Below are 26,430 nucleotides of genomic sequence, written 5' to 3'. Positions count from 1 at the left end.
AAATCCAATCCGGACAAAAAGCTGCATCCCTGCAAAACTGCAATCTATAGATCGATCTCCATCTGCAATCTCTATCTTTTCTGCAAGTTTCGGCGATTTCTACGAAGTAAAAAAATAGAAAACCCTAATTTCTATTGCTTACATCAGAAAAACCTAATACATTCTTTCTAGAAAAGAAAAATAATTAATTATAGACTAAATAATCAAATTAATAAATTTGGTGTGCACAGATCTTGCCACCCTCAAGAGTTTGATCTCCATCACACTTTCAGCCCAAGAATTCAAGAATCCATAATAGAACAATTCTATAATATATCAGAATATATATAAAAAAAAATTTCAGATCATTGACCCACTTTGAGAAATTCTCAGAGGTTTCTGCTAACTGCTCGAATCGGCTAGACTAGTTCTTGCCGATTTGAGTTTGGGTTCAAATCCGGTTTGGTTCAGTCCAAGAGCTGAACCTAGTACTCTGATACCACTGTTGAAAGGGTTTAGAATCCATCATATGGATGGCCGAATCGTGCTAGATGGCTGGGTGAAATTTCAAAAATTTTTCTATCCCTTACGGGAACTGATTTCCTGGTGAATTTGAAAACTAAATTTTCCAGATCGATCTTGCACTAAATTGGACCAGATTTGAAACCAAACAAAGAGGGAGATGTATACCTGATACGGATTCCACATATGCAGATCCCAAAGTGGAAGTTCACGCCAAATCAGTCCTAAAATCAGCCTCCACTGAAGATGGCGTAGTGTGTAGGTGAAGCCAGTTCAGCAACATTGTTTTTAGCAAAACTGTGATCCAACTTGCTTGAACCGAATGAGGTAAGTGAGCCTGATTTTCTTTTGAGTTTTTCTTGCAAAAACAAAGAAGAAAACTGGTCTAAATAAGTTCTTGAAAGCCTAGGTCGTGATTGGGTTTCTTGGAAGACAAAAGAGAAGAAGAGAGAACAAGAGAGAGTGGTGTTCTAGTCTGGTTCACCCTCTTTTTCTTTTATCTTCTTATGGGGCACTCTTCTAATCAAATTAGGAGATTATAAAAATCTAATTTAGATCTGGACTCTATTAAGAGATAAGCCTTATCCTCTTAAGAGAATGGGTTCTCTATACCCATTTCCAAACCCAGATTTGACCCAAAGCAGTTGTCATGTGACAACTTACTTAATCTTATTAATTATGGGTTTTCGGCCCATTTATTTCAAAGGCTTACGACCCAAGATGTTGCATGGCCAACTTAGGCCTGATTTGTATGGCATGGGACCCCACAATGACCTCACATAAGTCCACATGGGTTCAGCCTAGCCTTAGTGAATGGGCTTGGCCGAGTTCACTGCTAAACCCAGTGAACTCTGGAACACAACCCTTGCATAGTAAATTCATAATTTTCTATTTTTAGTAATTTCTCATATCTTTACATTAAATTAGTTTTTAGTATGATTAGGAAAGTCTTAATAGAGTTGCTTAGGAGTTAAAAGTCCTTATTGGAGTACCCCTATAGGTTACCTATTGATTTTTCTTAGTTTTTTAGGCAAAAAAAGTTGATTTGGATCAGTTTCCCAGTTCTACGTCAAGATTATTCTAGGATAGTTGTTGCTGATACAGAAATTGAAGTTGGAAAGACAATGTGTATGCCTTTTTCTTTTTTTGCTGGCAGAGTCTACTAGGAAAGTGCTTTTGGAGTTGGAAAAAAGACATGGATCTATATGGATAGTTCCTTATGCGAATTATTTAGATTTAAGACGGTGTGTCATAGTGGTCTCCAAATTGATTGTAATTAGGAATTAGGGGTCAGAAGAGATAGGTTTTGTTTTGATGGGAGGGAGATGGTTGTGTTGAATGGCATGGAGGTGCTATTTGTCAGGTTTGCAGTCAATATTGAGATTGGTGGAGGTAAAGAAATTAGTTTATGCAGGTGTTGATAATTGATGGTTGGAGTATGCTTGCTTTTGGGAAGCAAAGGTGGGTGGAAGCAGGGAGGTGGGATTTGCTTAAGGAGGCCTTTTTGTTATGTGGAAGGATCTTGTTTGGAATTTTATTGATCAATTATGCTGTATATGGTGGTGATATCTTATCATTCATTTTTGCACTATCCTTCTATCTTTTAATAAAATTCTCCACTAGCTTTCACAGGTTCTCATGCAACTAAGTTTTCCTGAATGATGGACTGTAGGGAGGAACTTCTTCCAATGGCTGATATTGTGACCCCAAATTTGAAGGAAGCATCTGCTTTGTTAGGTGGTGTGCAGTTGGAAACAGTCTCTGACATGTATTCTGCTGCAAAATCAATACAAAGTCTGGGCCCAAGGTTAGCTTCTTGGACACAGTTTCAAAAAATTAGTTTCTAAAAGCAGTGTTCATTTTGTGAAGCAATTGAGCTTTTATTTTACAACTTATATAGGAAGGTGTTGAAGCCATCATTATAATAAGGTTTTGCTTATCTTTTAACAGTTCTTTGCAGGTTCATATGGTATATTATAGATCGTGATCTCTTCATATGGTAGCTAATAGAGGCCTATGTTCAAGGACAAATTATCCTTTGTTCGTTTCAGATCCTCATGTTTTTTGTTCCTACTAGCAGAAATTGCATGTCAAATATAAATTGTTCCTGTCATATATAAAGAGTCCTGTTTCTCTCCTAGCCACATTTATATACTAGTAAAACTGCACGTGTTGCTTGTGATTATTCCCAAAAACAAATATAATAATAACAATAACAACGACAAGTGCAATACCGATAGCAATAACAATAATAATAACAACATTCTGAATGGTCATGGTAACACCTGTTCATGTTCACATGAACATTTATGTTGACAGTTTGGCTATTGTATTTTATTCTTATTTGGACCTTTTTATTTCTTATACTTGGTCTAAGTGGGTTTGTAGATCAGTTTTTGAATACTATGACCTCAATAAGATTATATGAGATTAATTACTTGGAGCAAGGTTTTAAAAGGCTAAAGGCATAGTTGAGGCGTAATGGCCCAAAAAGGTGAGGCATAAGCCTCAAAGTTTAAGAAAAAAAATGAATTAAAATTTGTAAATTGATGAAGATAACATATAATATACTAAATTAAAATGATAGAAGGTACACATATCCATAAACTAGAAGTTTATAGGCAATAAGTTTTGGCATTTAAGCATTAACTAAAATAATAACTAATCAACTAACAATTATAAACATTTTATATTTCTTGTATAAAAATAATTTAGAAGTGTTTGCTGGAAAGAAGCTGCCGAAGGAGAAGAGAAGAAGAAGAAGAAGGAGAGTTGAGAATGGCAGCAATAATCTCTCAGCCGGCCCTACTCTATTATTAATAAGTGTATTACATAATGTTACACAAATAGACTAGAATGCCCCTGATTAGTGATGGGACGCCTAGACAAATAAAAAACATTAAATAAGATTAGGCCCAATAACTAAGGTCCAATAACAAAAGACTAAAGACCCAACAGAGATAAATAAACATATTAAGACAGCCGAACCAACACTCCCCCTCAATCTAAGCATGGATGTCAATCATGTTTAGCTTGCCAAGTAAGTCCAAGAATTTTACTATAGCTAGCCCTTTAGTTAAAACATCTGCGATCTGCATCTCGGAGGGAGTATAAGGAATGCATAGTTCTCCTGAGACTATTCTTTCTCTGACAAAGTGGCGGTTTATCTCAATATGTTTCGTTCTATCATGTTGCATTGGGTTATTTGCAATGTTGATGGCAGTCTTGTTGTCACAGTACAACCTGAGAGGGCACTTGATCTTTATTCCAAGTTCACCAAGAAGGATCTTAAGCCACAGAAGTTCAGCAACACCATGAGCCATAGCTCGATATTCAGCCTCTGCACTTGATCTAGCAGCCACATTTTGTTTTGTACTCCTTCATGTAACTAGATTTCCTCCAAAAAGGTGCAGTACCCGGAAGTGGACTTCCTGTCCCCAACAAAGCCAACCCAATCTGCATCAGTATATGCTTCAACTTCAATCTTATTGTTTTTTCTGAACAAAATCCCTTTCCCCGGGCAAGACTTCAAATATCTGAGAATCCTTTCCACAGCTTTCATGTGAGGGACTTTAGGAGTGTGCATGAACTGACTGACAACATGTACAGCATAAGCAATGTCAGGGCGAGTGAGGGACAGATAGATCAACTTCCCCACCAGCTTTTGGTATCTTTCCTTATCAAGGTAGTCCTCTCCTATTGATTCCTGTAGGCCATGGTTCTGTTCTATTGGAGTATTTGTTGGCCCACACCCCATCATGCCTGTCTCTTGTAGAAGATCAAGGACATATTTCCGCTGACATATGTAGATGCCTTCTTTTGATCTAGCAACTTCAATCCCAAGGAAGTATCTCAGCTGACCTAGGTCTTTGATCTCAAATTCAGCAGCCAAGAACTCTTTTAGTCTTTTAATCTCTTCCTGATCATCCCTTGTAATCACCATGTCATCCACATATACAATAAGTGTTGTAAGTTTTCCATTTTTCTTCCTTATGAACAAGGTATGATCTGCCCCACTTTGAGTATAACCACCTTTCTTCATGGCCTCGCAAAGCTTCTCAAACCAAGCTCGAGGAGACTGCTTAAGACCATATAGTGCTTTTCTTAGTCTGCACACCTTCCTGCCAAACCCATAACCTGGTGGAGGATCCATGAATACCTCTTCATGTAGGTCGCCATTTAGGAAGGCATTCTTCACGTCCATCTGATGTATCTCCAATGAGAAATTTGCAGCTAATGACAATAGAACTCGGATTGTGTTGAGGTTTGCTACTGGAGCAAAGGTTTCTTTGTAGTCAATCCCTTCTTTTTGAGTAAACTCTTTTGCTACAAGTCTGGCCTTGTACCTTTCAATGGACCCGTCCTCCCTATGCTTTACAGTGAACACCCACTTGCATCCAACAGTGCTTTTCCCTTCCGGTAGATCCACTAATTCCCAAGTCCTTGCTTTCATTAAGGCTTTCATTTTTTCGTCCATAGCCTCTTTCCATCTTGGGTTGGATACTGCCTCTGAATACTTAGTAGGAACATGCACAGAAGAGAGAGCAGACACAAAAGAACAATAACGGGGAGACAAATGTGAGTAAGACACAAAATCAACAATGGGGTGTCGGATAGTACAAGAACGGGTAGGCTTACGAAGGGCAATAGGAAGATCCAAGTCAGAGGGATGTGTGATAGGATTACCTAGGGCTGCTGAGACAGGTTGATCCGAGTCCAATTGGTTGCTGTCATGAGTTGGAGGACCCTTTTTCCTTCTGTTGTAGGTGATTCTTATATCTTTCCATTGCCTTCTGGAGTCTTCAGTAACATCTGCAACATCACTAGTAGTAGCTGGTGCAATGAGAGCCTCATTAGATTCACCCGGGATACCACAACTAGGAGGATCAGGAGGAGATGGTGGAAGGTCCGAGGAAGAAAGAGGCACAAAGAAGGAGGGAACAGAAGAATCCTCTTCCATCCCGCTAGTCTCCCCCTGAAGAGGATTCTGGGAAGAATGAAAATAGGATTGAGACTAAAAAAAACCACATCCTTTGTGACATATTTTTTCTTGGTGACTGGATCATAACACTTGTAACCCTTCTATGTAGGAGAGTACCCCAAAAAGATTCATTTCGTAGCCCTAGGATCTAGTTTGGTCTTCTTTGGATCCTTTACATGTATAAAGCATACACAACCGAAGACTCTCGGTGGAAGAGAAAAGTCTGGAAGATGAGGGCAAAGGACAGAGAAAGGAGTTTTCATCCCCAATACCTTGGATGGCATTCGATTTATCAGATATGATGCAGTAAGGACTACTTGAGACCAATAGTTTTGGGGAACCTTGTGCTGAAATAGTAAGGCTCGAGCAGTCTTCAATAGGTGTCTATTCTTGCGCTCAGCAACCCCATTCTGTTGGGGGGTACTAGCACAAGATGATTGATGGATCATTCCAGCATCCTCCATAAACAGATTCAAGGACCTTTCAAAGTATTCAACTGCATTATCATACCTGAATTGTTTAATTTTCTTGCCAAATTGTGTTTCAACCATTTTGTAAAACGCCATGGTTACCCGTGACACTTCATCGCGTCCTTTTAACAAGTAGATCCATGTGCATCGAGAGTAGTGATCAATAAAACTGATAAAGTACTGAAAGCCATCAACAGAAATAATGGGTGAAGGGCCCCAAACATCAGAGTGGACTAAATCAAAAGAAGCTTGAATTTCATTACTAGAAATTGGATAAACAGTTCTACATTGTTTTGATAACTGACAGACTTCACAAACTAAATTTTGACTTGAAACACCTTTGAATAATTCCGGAAACAACACTTCTAATGATGAAAAAGGTAAATGACCTAGCCTAGCATGCCACAGATGTAACCTAGCTATTGACTCCACATTGGATTGACTACTAGTAGCAGATGTTTGTAAGGCCGAACTGATGTCTGCATCAAGGTAGTAGAGGCCTCCACACTCATGACTGCTCCCAATCGTTCTCTTCGTCAATCTGTCCTGAAAGACAATGAGTAGGAAAAAAAGTTATGCTACAATTCAAATTCTTGGTAAGCTTTGAAACTGATAAGAGATTTGAAGAAAGATTGGGAACATGCAGGACAGATTTGAGTGAGAGGCCCTTGCTTAGGTCAATCACCCCTTTCCCAGAGATGGTAGAGTGGGAACCATCAGCAGCCCTCATCTTATCTTGGCCAGACAGTAAATGATAGGAAGAAAATAGAGAAGACATATGTGTCATGTGGTCAGTTGCACCGGAATCAATAATCCAAGAAGCAGGATCAATAGAACTAGTTGCACTAAAAGCAGAGGCAGTACCTGATCTGGCAAGGGAGGTGGAAGCAAGAGAATTGGTTCTTAGATGGGCTACTGGCCGGCTAAGTACCTCTACCTCATCGGCAGTGAAACCCAAGGACCCGTGTCCGGGGGAATTAGCAATCTGTCCCATGGAAGAGGAAGTAACTGTGGATGAGTGTTTTGAGCCATCACCACTATGACTGGAAACCAGGTTCCCACTTGCAGCTTGACCCTTCTGATGCTTCTTATCTTTCTTCAAAGCAGTTGGTTTCAGATGTGGATAGAGAACCCAACAAGTCTCTTTCACATGCCTTTCTCCTTCACAATGGGTGCACTTCAAATGTCTCTTGTCCGAGTACTTATTCCCCTTTTGATTTGTAGAAATTAGGGCCGAATGTTCCACAGACTGTTCAGCTGGCTTAGTTTGAATATCAAGTTGCATCTCTTTTCTCCTAACCTCTTCATTCCTCACGAGGTAGTAGACATGATGTAAGTCTGACATTTCATCCCTTCCCAGAATTTGGGACCTTATGCTCTCACATATTGGATCTAGGCTAGCCAAAAATTTAAATGCTCTGCCCTCTTCAATTTGTTTGTCATGCCTTTCCTTGTCTCTGCCATTCTCCCAATCAAGAATGAGGTGATGATCTAGCTCTTCCCATAGTCCTTCTAAGGTAGCAAAATATGTTGCAACAGTCATATCCCCTTGCCTCAAGGCAGCATTGTCTTGATTCAATCTATAAATTCTGGCATTATTTTTTCTCTGCCCACAAGTTTTAGACACTTTCTCCCATATCTTGGCAGCAATGGAGAAATGTTGAACAGTCCTAGCTACCCTTGGAGTCATTGAAGCAAGTAGCCAGGACATAACTGTAGCATTCTCCTTACGCCAAACTGCATAATCAACACTACCCACTTCAGGTTCCTTCTTCTACTCATCCAAATAACCAGTGAGTTCCTGGGATGTGATGAAGAGCATGGCTGAAACAGACCATTCTCTGAAGTTATACTCATCCAACAACACATTAGTAATCTGCAGGCTGTGCAGACATCTCTAGAAGACACTTCCCCGGATATAGAAGACATCTTCTCCTACTTGCAAAGATCAAAACTGTAAACACAATATATAGAGAACTGTTTCAGACTTACGGAACTTGCTGCACTGCAAACTCTGTCCATAGAACCCGTAACAGAGTTGAAACCACGAGCACCACACTGCTGCACTGTGCTCTAATTACTGCTGTCGCAGACTGTAATCAGTCCAGACTTCTGCTGTGCTCTAATCACTGCTGTCACAGCCTGTAATCTCTGCCACGACCAGTTCTAGGACTGCCGAGATCAGTCCTCCCACCTAGATCTGTTCCACACAGATTTCTCTTAGCCGAATGGCTACAATCTGCTGTACTGAGTCTATTAGGGCATCAGCTTCTGGGACTAACTCCCCTTGGGCCCTACAACCAAGGGAAACCCTAGATGTAGGTCCTGCTGTGTTCTACGACCAACTCTAGGGTTTCTTTGCAGCAACCAAGATAGAAAAGAGGAAGAAAGAGAGTTGGATACGAGTAGAAGATGAAGTGGCGGCTGTAACCAGGTGAAAGATTAGAGCTCTGATACCATGTTTGCTGGAAAGAAGCTGCTGAAGGAGAAGAGAAGAAGAAGAAGAAGAAGGAGAGTTGAGAATGGCGGCTATAATCTCTCAGCTGGCCCTATTCTATTATTAATAAGTGTATTACATAATGTTACACAAATAGACTAGAATGCCCCTGATTAGTGATGGGACACCTAGACAAATAAAAAACACTAAATAAGCCAATAACTAAGGCCCAATAACAAAAGACTAAAGACCCAACTGAGATAAATAAACATATTAAGACAACCGAACCAACAAGAAGAAAGGAAACAACTTAGTTGATTTGATCTATTATTATTATTATTATTATTAAAAATCAATTAGGAGAAGAAATGAGAAAAATAACAAACTTGGGACATTACATTTAGAATAACAAGAAAAACCTCTCTTGATTTATCCAAATTCCAAAAGAAACTAAGAACTTGATTAGTCCTTTTTGCATTGAAATCTCTTAAAACACTAAGAAAAACTAATAGAATTTGATTTCCCTTATTGTTTTTCATTTTTTACTTTTTTATTTGGCCCATAATTGTTGAAGTGTTTTTTTTACATGTTTTAAATTATAAAAATACATATTATTTTGCTTTAAATCACTAATTGATCATTGATAGAGGCAAAATCTGTACGCCTTACTTCAAGGCGTACGCCTCAAGGCTTAAGCCTTTTAAAACAATGACTGGAGTGATCTTAGTCTAGTATCTATGTTTGCAGTAAGGGAAAATTAGAGTTTCTTACAAGCAGTAGTAAGAGGCCAGAGAAGACAGACCCTACTTGTGTGAAGTTGACGTGACAAAATTATATGGTTGTTGGATGGTTTGTGAATTCTATGCAATCACACATCAGTAAGCATCATATATGGATGGATTCAGCCAAAGAAGTATGGGTTAATTTGGCTGAAATGTATTCTTAGAAGATGAATGTAGCAAGAGCTTACAAATTGAAGAATGATGTGAATAATCTATGACAGGGGAGTCACTGACACTGTATTATTCTATGCTGAAATCTTTACGGTAGGAGATAGACTTGCTTAAAACTTTAGTGTGGGAAAGTAGTATGGATGCACAATTGTCCTTGCTTAACGAGGTTTGGATTTTGAGGGTTTGACTTTGTGTGGATGGTTTGGCCTATTTGGGAAAGTAGTATGGATGCAAAATTGTCCTTTGGGTGTTTTTTCCTTTTCATTCAGGTGGTTGCTTATCACCTTTCCTTGCATCCTATTTTGTTTAAATATATTTTTTATTTATCTAAAAAACAGAATTTCCTTGCTTAAGACGGGAGTCACTGACAGTATCTTTTATTCTTTCTTGTCTATTTATCCTATTTCTTATTTGTTTTAGAGAAGGGCACAATTGTCCTTTCTCTTTTGGGCGTGTAGAGGGTTAGATACGTCCATTGAATTCATCGTCTCTTTCGAATTGTCTTTGTCATGGTATCGAAGCAGGTTTGAATCTGGATCTGCTAAAGACTCTTCTTTATCTGCTATTTGATTTGATTAAAGTGCATTAAAGGATTACTCATTTGTTCTGTTTCCCGTGGAAGATGAAGTACCAGATTGGGGATTTGTCTCCGATCTCACTTCTACCTGTTCAGATAGCTTTTGAAATCTCGGATCTGGTGTTGCCCAAACCTTCTCTCTTTCCCAATACCACTGGTTTGGTGTTTGGTTCATTGCTGGTAGGGTTTCTAACTTCATCTTCTTGGAATCAACCCTAGACTTTCCATTTTTGGACTACCACTTGATCTACTTTTTTGGAAGCTTTTCCTTTATGAAATCTGATTATTCGACATTAAATTAGATTAGTTTTAGGTGATTTAAAGCTGGTTCTATCCTTTCTACTTGTTACAACACTTGTTCTTGGTGTTACTTCTATTGAAATGGCCCCAGACAAGATGGAACTGTTATTAGTCAAGTTTGATGGAAGCAACAATGCTCTATCTAAGTTCCACATCTAGTTCTATGTTGAGGGCCAAGGTCTTTGGGTTATGTGGATGGTTTGGTGGCCAAGCCTTATAAGTCTGACAACAAGGGTTGAAATAGTGGAAGATAGATTATGCAAGAATAGCATCATGGATTCTTGGCTCGAATGAGATTGACATAGCCATTCTGATGATTGGTTTTAAGACTATAGTGGAAATTTTTAAATACATGGAGAAGGTCTATCAACAGTCCAACCTATCTTGACAATATCAAATTGAAATGGGAATCTTTTCCTACACCCAAGGGGAAAAGATCCAATAGTACTATGATGGTTTTGTCATTTTGTGGACTGAGTATGAATTATTGCACAGGGGCAGACTTTTTTGTCAGCTTGTTGTGTCAAGAGTATGGAGGAGCACTTTGACAAAAGAAAGATCGTGCATTTTCTAATGCACTTGAGGCCTGAATATGAAGTGATTTGATCAAATATTCTGAGTGGGGATACTCTCCCAAGTCTGGATATTATATTGGGGGAACTTCTTATGGAAGAAATGAAGCTACTTGCTCAGTCTACCTTCCATGGGAAGCATGATTCTGGGGCTAAAGCTGTCTTTTTTGCAAACAAACTGAAACTAAAGAAGGATCTTTCTAAGGTCTAATGTTATGAGTGCAAAGAATATGGTCATGTTGTTTCACATTGTTGGAAGAAGAACACTTGTGCCTATTGCAAGCAGCATGGACCTATAATATCTGAATGCCCCACTAGGCCATCTAAAGGAAACACTTCAGGTATAAGAAAAATCAACATCGAGCTTATCAGACATCCATGGACAATTCAGATGGTGGTACTGTTCCTTCTCCTCCAGTGCCTACTTCATTCAAAAATGAGCCCTATGGAGTTATTTTTGAGGAAAAGATGTGGCAACTGGTGTCTTCAGCCATTTCTTCAGCTTTCTCTGCTATTGGTATTTTTGGTGAGTCTTCCCTCTATTGTTCTCCTAGTCATCTTTGGGTAATTGATTCTCTTGCCTCTAATCATATGACAGGGGCATACTCTAGTTAGTATTTTAAACCTAAATTCTTGAATAAGCATATCATTATGGTCAATAGTGAAAAACATTAAATTCTTGCTTATTAATGACTTGACTTTTTATACTTCTTCATCTTCATAGTTTTGTCTCCCAAAGACCTTTCTTGTTCGAAAACTTGTTACTAATTTAATTTCTATTGGTCAATTGGTAGAGGATGGTAACATAGTTTCTTTCTTTTAGATGGATGTTTGATTCAGGACCGATGAACTACGATGGTGAGGGGGGAAGGGGCGTAGGTTAGGACGGTTATTCACTTTGGAGTTTGAGAAATCACAGATTTCACCTACTTCTTCATGTTTACTTTCTACTACTCCTACTACTGACTTGTCTGTAGAAATGAGTGGCATCTTGGCACAAACACCTCTATTTTGTTCTGGTTGTTGGTCTTCTACATCTACTTCTTTTGCTCATATTAATAAATATTGTATTTCATCTGATTTGAGTAAAGGCATATTTTTGTAGAGAGATTGGGCCAAATGGGCCATAGTTTTATTTATTTTTTTAGTAGCTTTTTTTCTGCTATAGTGGGCCTTCTTTATGGGCCTTAATACTTACTCTTTTTATATTTTTTTAAGTCAACTGCCCCACTAGGGGCACTAGTGTAACTTTACACACTTAATGTTTCAGAGCATATTTAAATTGAAATGAGGGACAGAGAGAGAGAGAGAGAGAGGATTGAACACTTCTCTTCCTCTTCCCTTTCTTCCATTCTCTTCTCTTCTTTCTAAATCTTCTTCTGAGCTTCTCTTTCTTCCTCATTTTCTTTCTCCATATTCTATTTGCAGAATTATTGCTGGTGTGATTTGCAACTTCGTATCAGAGCAGGCTCCCATCTTATTCAATTTCTTAGGCCCATACAAAATGTGTATGGAGAACTATTTGGCTGATTGATTGGAAGCTTTTACAGCCCAGTTTGGGAGGGTTTTTGGAGAGGAATTTACCCTTAGTTTGAGGTCCAAGACAGGTTCTTGGAGATTTTTCTGAAAACCCTAGATAACTAGAGAAATTGAGTTAAGGGTTCTAGAAAAACTTAAAAGCTAGCACTTGGGGCTTGAAAGGAAGTACTTTGATCCTCTTTGGGAGGTTTTTTGGGGAGGAATTTTCCCATAGTATATTCTCATGTTCAGGGGGTGGAAAGTAGGAGGGATGATATGGTTAGTTAAATACTCATTCTGCTTTAGTAACAATCAAACATAAGCCAACTAGTTATAAGTGAAAATCTATGGAGAAAAGAGATGATTTGGTTTGTGATTGTTGTAAGGTTGGTTGGAAGACTTGCTTGCTTGATTATTTCATGTCCAGGCATTACCTTTACTGTGAATGTGGTTAGCCAGTTCTTGGATTCTCTCAAAGTACCTCATTTAGAAGTAGTTTTCAGGATGTTGAGATGTCTTAAGGGCTCTCCAGGTTCTATGCTCCTGATTTCCCAATAGATTCTATGCTCCCCTTTTCCATATTTTGGAGCAAATGCATGTAGAGAACTAGCAAGTTTTTTGGGGATATGCTTTTGTTGGCTCCAAAGGATTCCAAAGAGCCTTAAATTTTCTGTCAATTGGCTTTTGAATTTAGTGACCTAAAGGGCATTGTTATAAGTCTTTGTCAGGACGAAATTTCTATGTTGCCCTGTTTTTAGGCTTGTTGCTTGAAGTGATGAGCTCCATTTATGCACGTTCTGATGATGGGTTTTTGGGTGGGGGGTATAGTATCCAACTTTCTTCCCAAGAGCAAAGATACAAACATATGATTACAATATAATCATTTAAAATGGTCATTCTGCTACTAATGGCATTGATTTCTCTTTCAGAAACGTACTTGTCAAGGGTGGTGATCTCCCAGCTTCAAAGGATGCTGTTGATATATTCTTTGATGGTATGCTTCATACAAAATCTTTGGAATTCTTGATCATCTGTATTTTCCTCATCCTCATTTTTTTAGAAATTAACTATTAATACTTGTAAGTCGTACTGGTTGAGGATAATCCGGTATAGCTATTTGACATGTTTATGCAGGAGAGCATTTCCATGAGCTACGTGCATCACGCATAAAAACTTGTAATACTCATGGAACTGGTTGCACTTTGGCATCATGCATAGCCGCTGAGTTAGCTAAAGGTTCTTCAATGCTACCAGCTGTTAAGGTAAAGCATTGTCATCTGATGTCCTCAGTTTCATATATAGTTTCAAAAACACCATTGATCTGGTCATAATATTTGACTGGAAGTTATCTTTACAGTGTAGCTTTGTTTTAATATTTAGGTCCTTTGCAGCAGATTTCAACAATAGAGAAGGAATAAAATGACTTGCTAAAGTTGCCATTATGTGTTGAATTTTTATTTTATTGGTTGGGTAGTTTAATCTTTTAAGATAATTGGAAGAGGCAACTAAAAGAATAATCAAATTTCTTTGGTACAATGCATAAAATCCTATTTATTGCAGTCTCCTAAGCTGAGTTCCTGTAATAAGTTCAGTTGTTGGTTTGTTGCCATCACTGGCTGCCGAAGAGAGAAAGGCGAATCCAGTGACGGTTGAGGTGAAAGAGTTTGGTAAGCTATTGGAGAGAATATAATTTCTACATAGGTGTTTAATAGGATGTTTTATCCATCAGATCCTGAGATTTGCGAGCTTCAAAGGTGGGCACCGTAAATAGGGTTGTATTTTAATCTTATTTTATTCTTGTTTTGTATTGGTGGGTTTCTTTGTATTTTGGTAGGATGTATCTTATAATCTGCCCACATAATAAAGGTAATTTCAGTAATTGTACAAAGCTTTTGCTCTATTCAATATAATTCATTTTGATGTGGGGGTGCCCTATTACTATTGTGGTTGAAAATGGCTGCCTGTATTTTATCAACTTCATTGATGATTACTCTTCGTAAACATGGAATTATATGTACTGTTCTATTGATGTTCTATGGTGTGTACTCACTTTCATGTGGAGGTTCAAATATTTCATTCTGAAAATGCAACAAAATATCTTAGGAGTTTCTTCGATTGGTTTTTGCTGAGCATGACACTCTTCATTAGAGTTATTGCCCCATAACATTTTGGGGTTGTCGAGCAGGACATATTTTGGAGGTGGCACATAGTTTGATGCTCCATATGCATGTCCTGAAGAAGTATTGGACTGATGTAATTCTCACTGCAGCATATCTTAATAACCATATACAATCTTGCGTACCAGAGTACAAGGCTCCACATCATCTTTTGTTTCCCAAGTCTCCATTGTATTCAATTTCTCTTTGCACCTTCGGGGTGCAGCTGTTTTGGTCATAATTTTTTTCCTTTGTGGGAAATTGGATCCTAGATCCATTCCTTGTGTCTCTCTTGGGAATCCATCTACTTAAAATGGTATAAGCACAGTAGCAATCTGCTGAATTAAAAAAATATGAAAGAAAGTAGTTTCTTGAAGAGAGAAGGAAGAGAGAAGGAGAAGAAGAGAAGAGGAGAAGTTGAAAGAAAAGAGAGCAATAATCTGGCCGCCCCCTTCATTTATTATTTATACTAAAATAATAGAATATTACAAAGACAACTATGCCCTTATAGGGCAGAAAAACATAAAACAACATATATAACACTCAAAAAACATAATAAAATTTGGACTCACATAACTACTGTGGTCCCCACCTCCTATCTAACAACTAACATAAAACATCTATTCAGAAAAACATCATAAAATTAATTAATCTTCAACACTCCCCCTCAAGTTGGGAGTAAATGTCACACATTCCCAACTTGCGTAGATCATGTTCAAGCTTGTTCCTTGCCACCCCTTTAGTGAGAACATCAACCAACTGCAACTCTCAAGAAATAAGGCAAACACACTTCTCCAGTTGTTACCTTTTCTCTTATAAAGTGTCTATCAACTTCAATGTGTTTTGTCTTATCATGCTGAATTGGATTGTGGGCAATATTGATTGCAGCCTGATTGTCACAGTATAACATCATAGGTTCCTCTACTTTCACCCCAATCTCACTCAAAAGAGATCTAACCCAAAGAAGTTCTGAGATACCATGAGCCATGGATCTATACTCAGCCTCTGCACTTGACCTTGCCACAACCGCTTGCTTCTTACTCTTCCAGGAGATCAAGTTTCCACCTACAAAGGTACACACTCCTGATATAGACCTCCTGTCATCTAAGCATCCTACCCAATCTGCATCCGTATAGGATTCTAGCTTCAGATTCTCATGATTTGAGAAAAAAATGCCTCTACCAGGGTGCTTTTTCAGATATGCAAGTATTCTCTCAATAGCTTCTCAGTGCTGAACCCGAGGTGCATGCATGTACTGATTCACAACACTGATAGCATAAGAAATATTTGGTCGTGTCATACACAAATACAACAGTCGGCCCACCATTCTTTGATATCTCCCCACATCCTTTACCAATTCACCCATCCACACCATTAATTCTATGATGTGGATCAATAGGAGTGTCTGTTGGTCTGGTCCCCAGCTTTCCAGTCTCTCGCAGCAGGTCAAGTACATACTTTCTCTATGAAATGAAGATCTCATGCTTGGATCTTGCAACTTCAATCCCTAAGAAGTATTTGAGCTCACCAAGATCTTTGATCTCAAATTCTTTCTGCAATGATTTTTTGAGATCATCAATCTCCTCCAGATCATTTCCTGTCACCATTATATCATCCACATACACAATCAGAATTGACACCAAAGCATCTCTCCTCTTCACAAAGAGGGTGTGATCAGACTGTGTCTGTATGTATCCAAAACGGATGAGTGCCCCTCTGAACCTGTCAAACCAAGCCCTAGGTGAGTGTTTCAGTCCATACAGAGATTTTCTGAGTCTGCACACCTTTCCTTTACCAACATTTTCATAAAAGCCTGCTAGAATGTCCATATATACCTCCTCCTGTAAGTTACCATTGAGGAAAGCATTTTTGACATCAAGCTAGAACAAGGGCCATGAATAGGTGGCTGCTAGAGATAAAAGAATACGAACTGAACTCATCTTAGCTATTGGTGCAAAGGTTTCCAGATAATCAACACCATTGGTCTAAGTATACCCTTTTGCTACCAACCTTGCCTTGTACCTCCCTATCTTGCCATCGGCCTTATACTTCACTATGAATACCCATCGACATCCGACTGTCTCCTTGTCTGGGGGGAGATCAACTATTTTCCAAGTTTGGTTTTTGACCAAAGCATCCATTTCATCTTGCATGGCTGTTTTCCACTCAGGTTCGGAGAGAGTCTCAGTAACATTCCTGGGTATAGACACAAAATCCAAGGAAGAAGAAAAAGCATGGTAGGAGGGTGATAAGGCATTGTAGGAAAGATGGTGTGAAATGCAGTGGGTTGTACACTTTCTCTTCCCCTTACGAAATGCAATGGGAAGATCAAGGTCAGTGGGATCAACTGCAACATTGGTGTTAGGGACAGAAACATTATCATCAGAAAACATAACAGGCTCAAGAGGAATACTTGGAACTGTATCTGCCGAATCTGGAGTTTCAGAAGGACTAACAGAGAGTGGTGTGGGTCGAGGATGTGTGGAGTCAACCATCATCTGCCGGCGCTGATATTGTTGTGAGGCTACCAGTAGTGGCTCAGGTAATTAAACTGTGGGTGCAGGTGGTAGTTGAACTGATGTAGATGCTGGCTGAACTGATGGAGGTACCACAAAAACAGGAAGAGGAACAGATTGTGAGTTCTCCTCCCCAAAACTCTCCCCCTGAGGAGAACCAATCGAGAAGAATAATGTGGATTCTAAAAAGGTAACATCCATAGTGACAAATCTGCTCCTCGACACTGGGTCATAACAGCAATACCCCTTTTGGTTCTGAGCATACCCAAGAAAAACACATTTCTTGGCCTTAGGATCCAATTTCTTGCGATGAGGGCCAAGAATGTGAACAAAAAGAAACACAACCAAAAACCCTCAGAGGTATATGAAATATCTCTCCATCTGGAAAAAGGAGGCTAAATGGCACCTTAAACCCCAAAGTCCGTGAAGGAACACGGTTAATCACATGTACGGCTGTAAGAACTGCATCTCCCCAGAACTGCACCGGAACTGAAGCACACACCATAGACTCCTTGTCACCTCCACAATGTGTCTGTTTTTCCTCTCAGCAACTCCATTCTGTTGCGGTGTATATGCACAACTGCTTTGATGAACTATACCATGTTTTAAGAGATACGTGGTTAGGTCCTTCTCAAAGTACTCTCTGGCATTATCCGATCTAAAAACCTTAGTTCTCACTCCAAATTGTGTGAGAACCATCTGGTGGAGTTGTCGTACCAAGTTAGGAACCTCATCACGTGATCTCATCAAATATATCCAAGAATATCATGTATAATTATCCACAAACAAGAGAAAGTAACGGAATCCTCCCATGGAAGGGATTTGATATGGCCCCCATACATCAGTGTGAACAATATTAAAAGCAGAAGTGCTTATTTTATTACTTGGTTTAAAAGACTGTCTACAATTGCTTTCCTAACTGACAACTCTCACACTCCAAAGTAGATAATTGAACAGACTCAAACAATTTTGGGAAAAGACATTTCAAAGAACTAAAAGAAAGATGTCCCAAGCGATTGTGCTAAAGCATAATCTGGTTTACTGACTCTGACCCACTACTACTACTGCTGCTAACATGATGGCCCTGATGTCTCAGAATCTCATCCAGAAGGTAGACTCGATTCACCTCACGACCACTCCCAATCATCTTCTTTGACTCAAGATCCTGCAAAACACAATTACCAGGAAGAAAGGTCACAGAACAATTCAAATTTTTTGTCAAAGAACTAATAGACAGTAGGTTGGTATGAAGTCTAGGGACATGTAAAACAGATGACAGAGTTATATCATTGGTCATTCTATTTGTCCCTTTCCCAGCAATGGGCATTTGTGAACCATCTGCTGTAGAGACTCTGTCTCTACCAGAGCACAACTGATAGGAACTGAAAATGGTAGGGGCATTAGTCATATGCTCAGATGCTCCTGAGTCTATAATCCAGGGAGGTCCCTCCTTACCTGAAGTGGATGAAGGATTCACAGTTGCATATGAACTACCTGTATGTGCGAAGGAAGTGGTGTAGTTGGCTCTTGCATTCTGCTGTCCATCTGGAAGGCTAGAGCTGGGTGAACCTTTCTTACTCATAAGCTGTCCAAACCTCTCCAATTCTGTTCTCACTGCTGCTACTGCAATGGATTCCCAATCAGTTTGGGAGAGAGGGGCTGAAGAGTCTCTTGTAGTGGCTACATTTGCATTTCCCTTCTTGTTTCTTATCCGAGTAGGCATAAGATTTGGATGAAGCTTCCAACAAGTGTCCCTGGTATGCTTAGGCTTCTTGCAATAATCACACACCAAGTCCTTATCTTCCCCTCTAGGCTCACTACTCCCCCTGTCTCCATTCGGCTTAGGTTTTGTTGTACCAACCATAGCTGGCTGGTCAATCCCAGGCTGTCTCAGCATTACATTCCTCCTACTCTCCTCTCCAGAGACAAAAGCATAGGCCTGAGAGAGTGTCACACCCTCCCTAGAAATAATTTGCTGCCTAGCAATGTCAAATTCAGGGTTCAGCCCTGCCAAGAACTCAAAAACCCTATTCCTCTCTACCAGTTTGTGATAAGTTGCTGCATCATTTACACTTTCCCATACCACAGTTTCTAAGTGATCTATTTCCTGCCATAGGGTTTTCACCATGGAGAAATACACAGCAAGAGGTTTTTCTTTCTATTTCATACTTATCACCTGATTTCTTAACTACTAGGCTCTGGCTTCATTTTGCTTATGAGAGTAGGTTTCAGTCACTACATCCCAAATCTCCTTAGCAGTATTAGCCCATAGGAATTTTTTTGCAATATGAGGTAACATAGAATTACACAGCCAAGACATTACCATGTAATTCTCTTGCACCCATTGGGAAGAGTCTGTATCGGGTTTCTTCTCCTCCCCAGTGAGATACCCTAATTTTCCACGGGCACCAATTGCCATCTTAGCTGATTGTGCTCACTCCAAATAATTTGTACCATCAAGTTTTATTGTAGTAATGATCCCAAACCCAAAAATATCACTACTACCTCCAACACCCAGTCCCATAGTACCGGTAGATTTCATCTCGGTATTCCAACTCTCCATTTTACTTCAAACAGTTCAACAGTAAGAAAAAAAATAGATTGGAGACCTTCAAAAAATAATTTAATACCACATACACAGAAACCAACCCTTCAGGAAGAAGAAAACCCTAGTTGGAGGGAAATCTCTCTCCTCCCCACGCCTCCCAACAGAGAGAAAAGTGAATCGATCACTCCGGGAGGCCTAGAAAATTTCAGAAACCAAACCGCCCTCTTCAGAAAATTAAAAGATAACTAACAATACCTGGGCACCCAAGATCAGATCAAAAACAAAGAGTCCCAACTTTTCTAGTACTCTTCCCCGTACTTCAGTTCTTCCTGATTTTGATGTCGAACAGTAGATCACCTTCCTGATGTCTAGATCCCACCAAAAACTCCAAGAACTGGGCAATCTATAGCAGATCGATCAGCGCTTTACTACTTCATGCAGTCAGATGATCTAGGGCTGCATGAGAATGCTTCAAGAAACCCTAGCCGATGCTTTGATACCAAGTAGAAATCTGCTGAATTAAAAAAATCTGAAAGAAAGTAGTTTCTTGTAGAGAGAAGGAAGAGAGAAGGAGAAGAAGAGAAGAAGAGAAGTTGAAAGAAAAGAGAGCAATAATCTGGACGCCCCCTTCACTTATTATTTATACTAAAATAAAAGAACAGTACAAAGACAACTATGCCCTTATAGGGCGGAAAAACATAAAACAACATATATATTACTCAAAAAACATAATAAAATTTGGACTCACATAACTACTGTGGTCCCCACCTCCTATCAAACAACTAGCATAAAACATCTACTCAGAAAAAACATCATAAAATTAATTAATCTTCAACAAGCACTATGATCTAGTTTCTCAGAAATATTATATCTCAATGGATGTATCCTTTTTTTGAGTTTTATCCCTTCTTTCCTGCCTCTCCTCTGGGAGAAAAATGTAGCACTTATAATGAGAGGTAGGTATAATTTCATTGCCTATTCCTGCGTCTACTTCATCTCCCTCATCTGCTACTTCTATTGCTCAGTTTCATGTTTACTCTTTATAAGTTCAACTTTCATTTGGAGTACAAGTACCATAAGCAATTGATTTATGCTATCCCATCAAGCACAAGTGAGGAAAAATCTGATACACAATTCTCAACCAAGTAACCCAAATGAACTTGATTTGCCTATTGCCATCCATAAAAGTGGTTGTTCTTGTACTGAATACCCCATTGCTTATTTCACCACTTGTAATAATTTGTCTCCATTATCATGCTTATATTTCCATCATATGTAGTGTTTCTCTTCCCAAAAAATATTGCATAGGCCAAACAATTATTTGAGTGGAGTGGAACATTGGCATGTTAGAAGAACTTAGAGCCTTATGCGAGAATCACATGAAGGAATTAGTTGATCTTCTTGAGGGAAAGAAACCAATTTGCAAATGGGTATTCGTTCAAGCATAGAGTACATTGGTCTATAGAGAGGTACAAAGCTAGACTTGTTGCAAAAGGCTTCTCTCAAATATATGGGTTGGATGGTAATGACACTTTTGTACTAGTTGCTAAGATGAACTCAATATGAGTTATGTTATCTCTTGCAGCGAATTTTGGTTGGCAGATAATCAGTTAGATATAAAGAATGCTTTTTTAAATGGGGATATTTAAGTATACATGGGCCAACCACTAGGGTTCTAGCTTGAGGACAGTGAAGTGGTGTGTTTCTTGTAGAAGTTATAGTATGGACTAAAATAATCCCTTAGAGCATGCTTTAAGGTGGTGCAACCACTAGGGTTGCAGTGGTTATTGTCTATGGTGATAACATTATTATTACTGGGAATTTGAGGCTTGAAAATCATAATGTAAAAGAGTTCTTGGTATCATACTTTAAAAGATCTATGCCTCTTAAAATACTTTTTTAGGAATTGATGTTTCTAGGACCATGGGAATCTTTATATCCTAGCAAAAGTGCATCCTAGATCTACATAAGAATGTAGAAAATCTAGGTTCCATTACCAGCTGACAGACTTATGGATTTTAGTCTAAAGCTAGTTAAGGGTAGTGGGGAAAGACTTCGTTATGTCCAGGCTTGATATTGCTTATATTTTCCAAGTTCTCATTCAATACATGCATGCATTTTCCTACAATTGCACATCTTTCTACCATAAACCATGTTCTCAAATATTTGAAGAAGCATCTAAGGAGAGGATTGGTTTTCACCATGCATGTGTGGAGGTTTATATGGACTTAGATTAAGTTGGTTCTTGTGATAATAGGTCTACTACCAGATTTTGCACATTCATTGGAGGTAGCTCAGTGACATGGAAAAGTAAGAAATAGGTGGTTGTGGCCAAATCTAGTTTTAAAGCTAAGTCTAGAGCTGTTGTCTGTCACACACTATTAAATGATCACCTGAAGACTGTCAATGAGCTTTAATCCATGAAGCACAAAAAGACAAAAGTCCAAAGGGGCTACAAAGGAATAATTCATATAATGACAATAGTGGCAATTTTGTAAATAACCTAAAGATTATTTCATGGTGACACTTCACCATAGCAAGTGGTAGCATATGAGCTAGGAGATGTAACTTTAAGGGAACTGATTATAAACAGGTCCCCCTTCCCTCATTTGGCAAACACATTTTTAGTGTAACACAAGTAACCTTTTCAAACTCAAGTGTCTTACCTATTTTATGCCTTAGTTGTTTCCTTTGCACTTGGAGCTCACCAAAGTAAGTTTTCCTTGGTGGGTTAGGCTGACTTCATTTGTGGGATGAGTGGAATGTCGCATGATGTAGGCTTTAGAGTAGTCAGGTTGTAACAAGTGGTATCAGAGCATCTTTGCTTTGGTTTGTGGTAAGTACTAAATAGCTTTTGTAGGGGACATTCTATCAGAGGTAGTCAGCATGGCTAAGGGATGTGGCAAGAGGGATTGTGAGGGTGTATCCAAGGATAGAGGATACATGCCCATGGAGTTGTTACTGTCCTAAATGAAGTGCTTGGCTTGACACACTACATCAGTCTTAAGGCTTTTGGTGTATTTGTCAAGAACACAACATTTCGTATCAGAGCCTACCACCATGTCACAAGTTCGAATCACAGAGAGGGCTACCTGGGAGAAGGGCTACCTAGAGTAGAGTGAAAGCTGTCATGGAAAGGGCTACCTGGAATAGAGTGAAAGTTGCCAAAAGGAAAGGGCTACTTGCTGCTAGAGTGAGAGCTGTCATGAAGAGGGTTACCTACCACTAGAGTGAGAGCTTCCTTGAGTGAAGCCGCTGAGATGTCAGCTATGGAAGCGTGGTGGTATGTTACGGTCCTAATTGATTAAAGTGCTTGGCTTGACGTGTTCCATCAATCTTAAGGCTTCTGGCGTATTGGTCAAACACACAATAAAGGTTCTGGTTATTTGGGAAGCTAGGTTTGCCAAGCTTGAGTTGGGCCTGACTGATATGCATGACTGCCCAAGGGAGATGGGCACTCAGGTGGACAACCTTGAGTATGAACTAGAAAATCTCAGGGAGAGTCTGTAGGGTGCACTTAGCAATGCTATGCATGACGAGCGACAGCAAGGAGGGGGCTTTGAAGCCAAGTTGCTATGGGACTTGGCCACCATCCAAGCTCAAGTGGAGGAGCTACAAGGGGACATCGCCATATGCATTATGCAAGAGGACCATGGCATAGGATGAGATTGGCAGGCATAGGGGCATCACCAAGGTGAGGGCACCCAAGCCACCCAAGTATGATGGATCAAGAGACAACTTTTGGCACTTGGAGCAAGACTTAGAGGCTATGGGTGTCATAGACAAGTAGGCCAAGGTGAGGCTGGCCACAAAATACCTCATTGACACCATCATGCTCTAGTGGAGAAGGTGGCTCAATGACATGGAGAAAGGGGTGTGCTCTATCAAATCTTGGGCGAGTTCAAGAGAGATCAAAAGCTAATTCTACACTGAGAATGTGTAATATTTGGCAAGATGGAGTCTGAAGCAGTTGCAGAACACAAGTACACTATGAGACTAGAAAGACCTATTCTTTAACTTTATGGATGGGTTCCTACATTTGGATGAGCTTGAGCTCTAAAGGCATGGGGTCTAATACCTGGTTATTGCCATGGCTAAGGCAAAAAAAAAAAAAAGTAGAAACTAAAAAGGATGGCTCTTCCAAGATTAGGGCCCCAAGAGTTGGCCATAACAGAGGTGGGGGAGAGCACTCAACAAGCCATAATGATGATAGGGTCAAGACTGTAGAACATGAAGATAGCAAGATTATGGAGGGAAAGGTTTCCCCTGCCAAGGCAAAGCCCAAAGTAAACAAGGGTAAGGCTAAGGTAAGAGGAACATGCTTCATATGTGATATTGCTTACTTTGTGGGAGTTCTCATTTAATACATGCATACATTGTCCTAAAATTTTGCACGTCTTCCTTCCATAATTCATGTTCTCAAATATTTGAAGAAGCATCCAGGGATAGACTTTGTTTTCTCCAAGCATGGGCATCTACATGTAGAGGTTTATATAGATACAGATTGAGTTGGTTCTTGTGATAATAGGTCTACTACCACTACCAGTTTTTGCACATTTATTGGAGATAACTTGGTGACATGGAAAAGTAAGAAGTAGGTGGTTGTGGCGAAATCTAGTGCTAAAGCTAGTATAAACCTATGTGTCACACATTGCTAAATGGTTGCCTAAAGAGATCAATGAACTTTATTCCATGAAGCACAAAAATACAAAAGCCATAGGGGGCACAAAGGACAATTTCATATAAGTACAATGGTGGTGACTTTGTAAATAACATAAAAATTATTTCATGGTAGCATGGGCATCTACATGTAGAGGTTTATATAGGTTCAGATTGAGTTGGTTCTTGTGATAATAGGTCTACTACCACTACCAGTTTTTGCACATTTATTGGAGATAACTTGGTGACATGGAAAAGTAAGAAGTAGGTGGATGTGGCAAAATCTAGTGCTAAAGCTAGTATAAACCTATGTGTCACACATTGCTAAATGGTTGCCTAAAGAGATCAATGAACTTTATTCCATGAAGCACAAAAATACAAAAGCCATAGGGGGCACAAAAGGACAAATTCATATAAGTACAATGGTGGTGATTTTGTAAATAACATAAAAATTATTTCATGGTGATACCTTACCATAGCATGAGGTGGCATATGTGTCACCAAAACAAGGAATGGGTGACATTTAAGTAGATTAAGTGCCATTAGAAGGAAAATAGGTGGCACATAAGAGATAGGTGGCATACTTAGAAAAAGACTAGTGTACCATAGATGAGTAATGTGCATAGCCCATGTTTATGGTGATGGAACCACCATAAATAGGTCCCCCTTCCTCATTTTCAAAACGTGTACAAACGTTGTAGCCTTGTAAAGTCTTTGTTTATTGCAATACAAGTAACCTTTTCCAATTTATGTGTCTTGCCTACTTTATGCCTTAGTTGTTTCCTTTGCACTTGAGCTCACCAATCTAAGTGTTGCTGGGCAGGTCCATATGCTTGAGAGTAGTCTACTAGAAGTATGCCTACCCTACACTATAGTGAAATGTCTAGCAACTTGGGAATGTATGATATTTACAGCTCAGCTTGAGGGGGAGTGTTAATTTATTCTTAATCTTGTGCATTGGGGTACTTAAGTCTTTGTACTTAACATTATGTTTCACCCTATTTAAATAAGAATGTGGGGCACTGCCCATTTACCTATCGGCTCTCCAACAATTGTCTCTCGTATTCTTTCTTCTCCGAACTCTCTTTTATGTCAGATTATACCTAGGTACTTTTTTTTTTGTTTTTTGTTTTGTGATGTCTAACATATACCACTGTCTGACACAACATGTAGCTAATATGACACCAATTACTGCATGAACACTTATATACTTAATACTATTAATGCTTTAATACATGCAAATGATACATTTTAACATATTATTTTATAAAAGGTATGTATATCTTAGAGTGTTTATATTTTGCAAGATATATTTATTGTGAAAATGATATTTATCTTTAAAAATTATGTATTCATGTATGATATAAGCATAATGAATGGGGTGCCTGTGCCCATATCTCCTTCTGGGTTCCTATGAAATTATGTATTCATCCTTGTCCATGTTGACATCCAAGCCCAGGTATCATGAAGTACTATTATTCAGGTAGTGATTGAAGATGCTGGGTTTGTGTACTCAGGAAAGTTGGGTTTATCAGCATTTTAATCCTTGTTTATCTGATTTAGCAGGTAGCTAAACGCTTTGTTGAGGTTGCCCTTGATTATAGCAAAGATATTATCATTGGAAATGGGTTCCAAGGACCTTTTGATCACCTATTCAAGCTAAGTAGAGTGTGCAATTCATGCAAGGGGCAAAGGTTCAAACCAAGTGACCTGTTCTTATATGCTGTTACAGATTCAGGGATGAATAAGAAGTGGGGTCATTCAATTACAGATGTTGTTAAAGCTGCCATAGAAGGAGGTGCCACAATTGTCCAGTTAAGGTCAGTATTTATCAACACAAGAGTCAACTAATGGATTTACTTCATAAATTATATACAATAAACCAGTATATGTTCTCATGCTTTTTTGAGTCTTCTGATTAATTAATTTTATAAGTGGAACAATTGTTGTAGTTCTAGTCAGATTTGTTATAATTCATTTGAAATTTAAAATCACTCACCGGGATAAAGTTCATTAAAAATATGGCATCTCCTGCATAGTTTTCAATGCGTCTAGGCGATTCTGGGTGACACTAGGGAACCTAGTTGCCTAGGCGATAAAAAATTTATAATATAAAAAAACAAAATCTTGGCTAGCTTCCTAGTTTTATATACCATTCAGCATGTGTATTAATTGAAAAAATAGCAATTCTCTTTATTAAGAACATTAAATTTCCTCTAAAAACGTGGCAAATCATCACATC

At 39.0% G+C, this 26,430-nt stretch overlaps 1 protein-coding gene across 5 annotated transcripts in view; it reads left to right on the top strand.

Moving 5' to 3' along the window:
* The window catches only part of TH1 (thiamine biosynthesis protein), a 71,339-nt gene that overhangs the window by 23,331 nt on the left and 21,578 nt on the right, over positions 1 to 26,430 (top strand). For 3 of the 5 annotated variants that reach the window (XM_010248005.3, XM_010248007.3, XM_010248006.3), the window contains 4 exons: positions 2,174 to 2,308; positions 13,239 to 13,303; positions 13,444 to 13,571; positions 25,755 to 26,008. In XM_010248005.3, coding sequence (XP_010246307.1) covers positions 2,174 to 2,308; positions 13,239 to 13,303; positions 13,444 to 13,571; positions 25,755 to 26,008 — 582 coding nt within the window. The remainder of the gene's footprint in view (positions 1 to 2,173; positions 2,309 to 13,238; positions 13,304 to 13,443; positions 13,572 to 25,754; positions 26,009 to 26,430) is intronic. The other 2 variants (XM_088896458.1, XM_088896459.1) reach the window with 1 other exon arrangement.

This window comes from Nelumbo nucifera, chromosome 1 (assembly GCF_055504915.1).
Source record: "Nelumbo nucifera cultivar China Antique chromosome 1, China Antique-T2T, whole genome shotgun sequence".
NCBI lineage: Eukaryota > Viridiplantae > Streptophyta > Magnoliopsida > Proteales > Nelumbonaceae > Nelumbo > Nelumbo nucifera.
The sequence above is the reverse complement of the archived record's forward strand: the minus strand, read 5'-3'. Positions and strand labels throughout refer to the sequence as shown.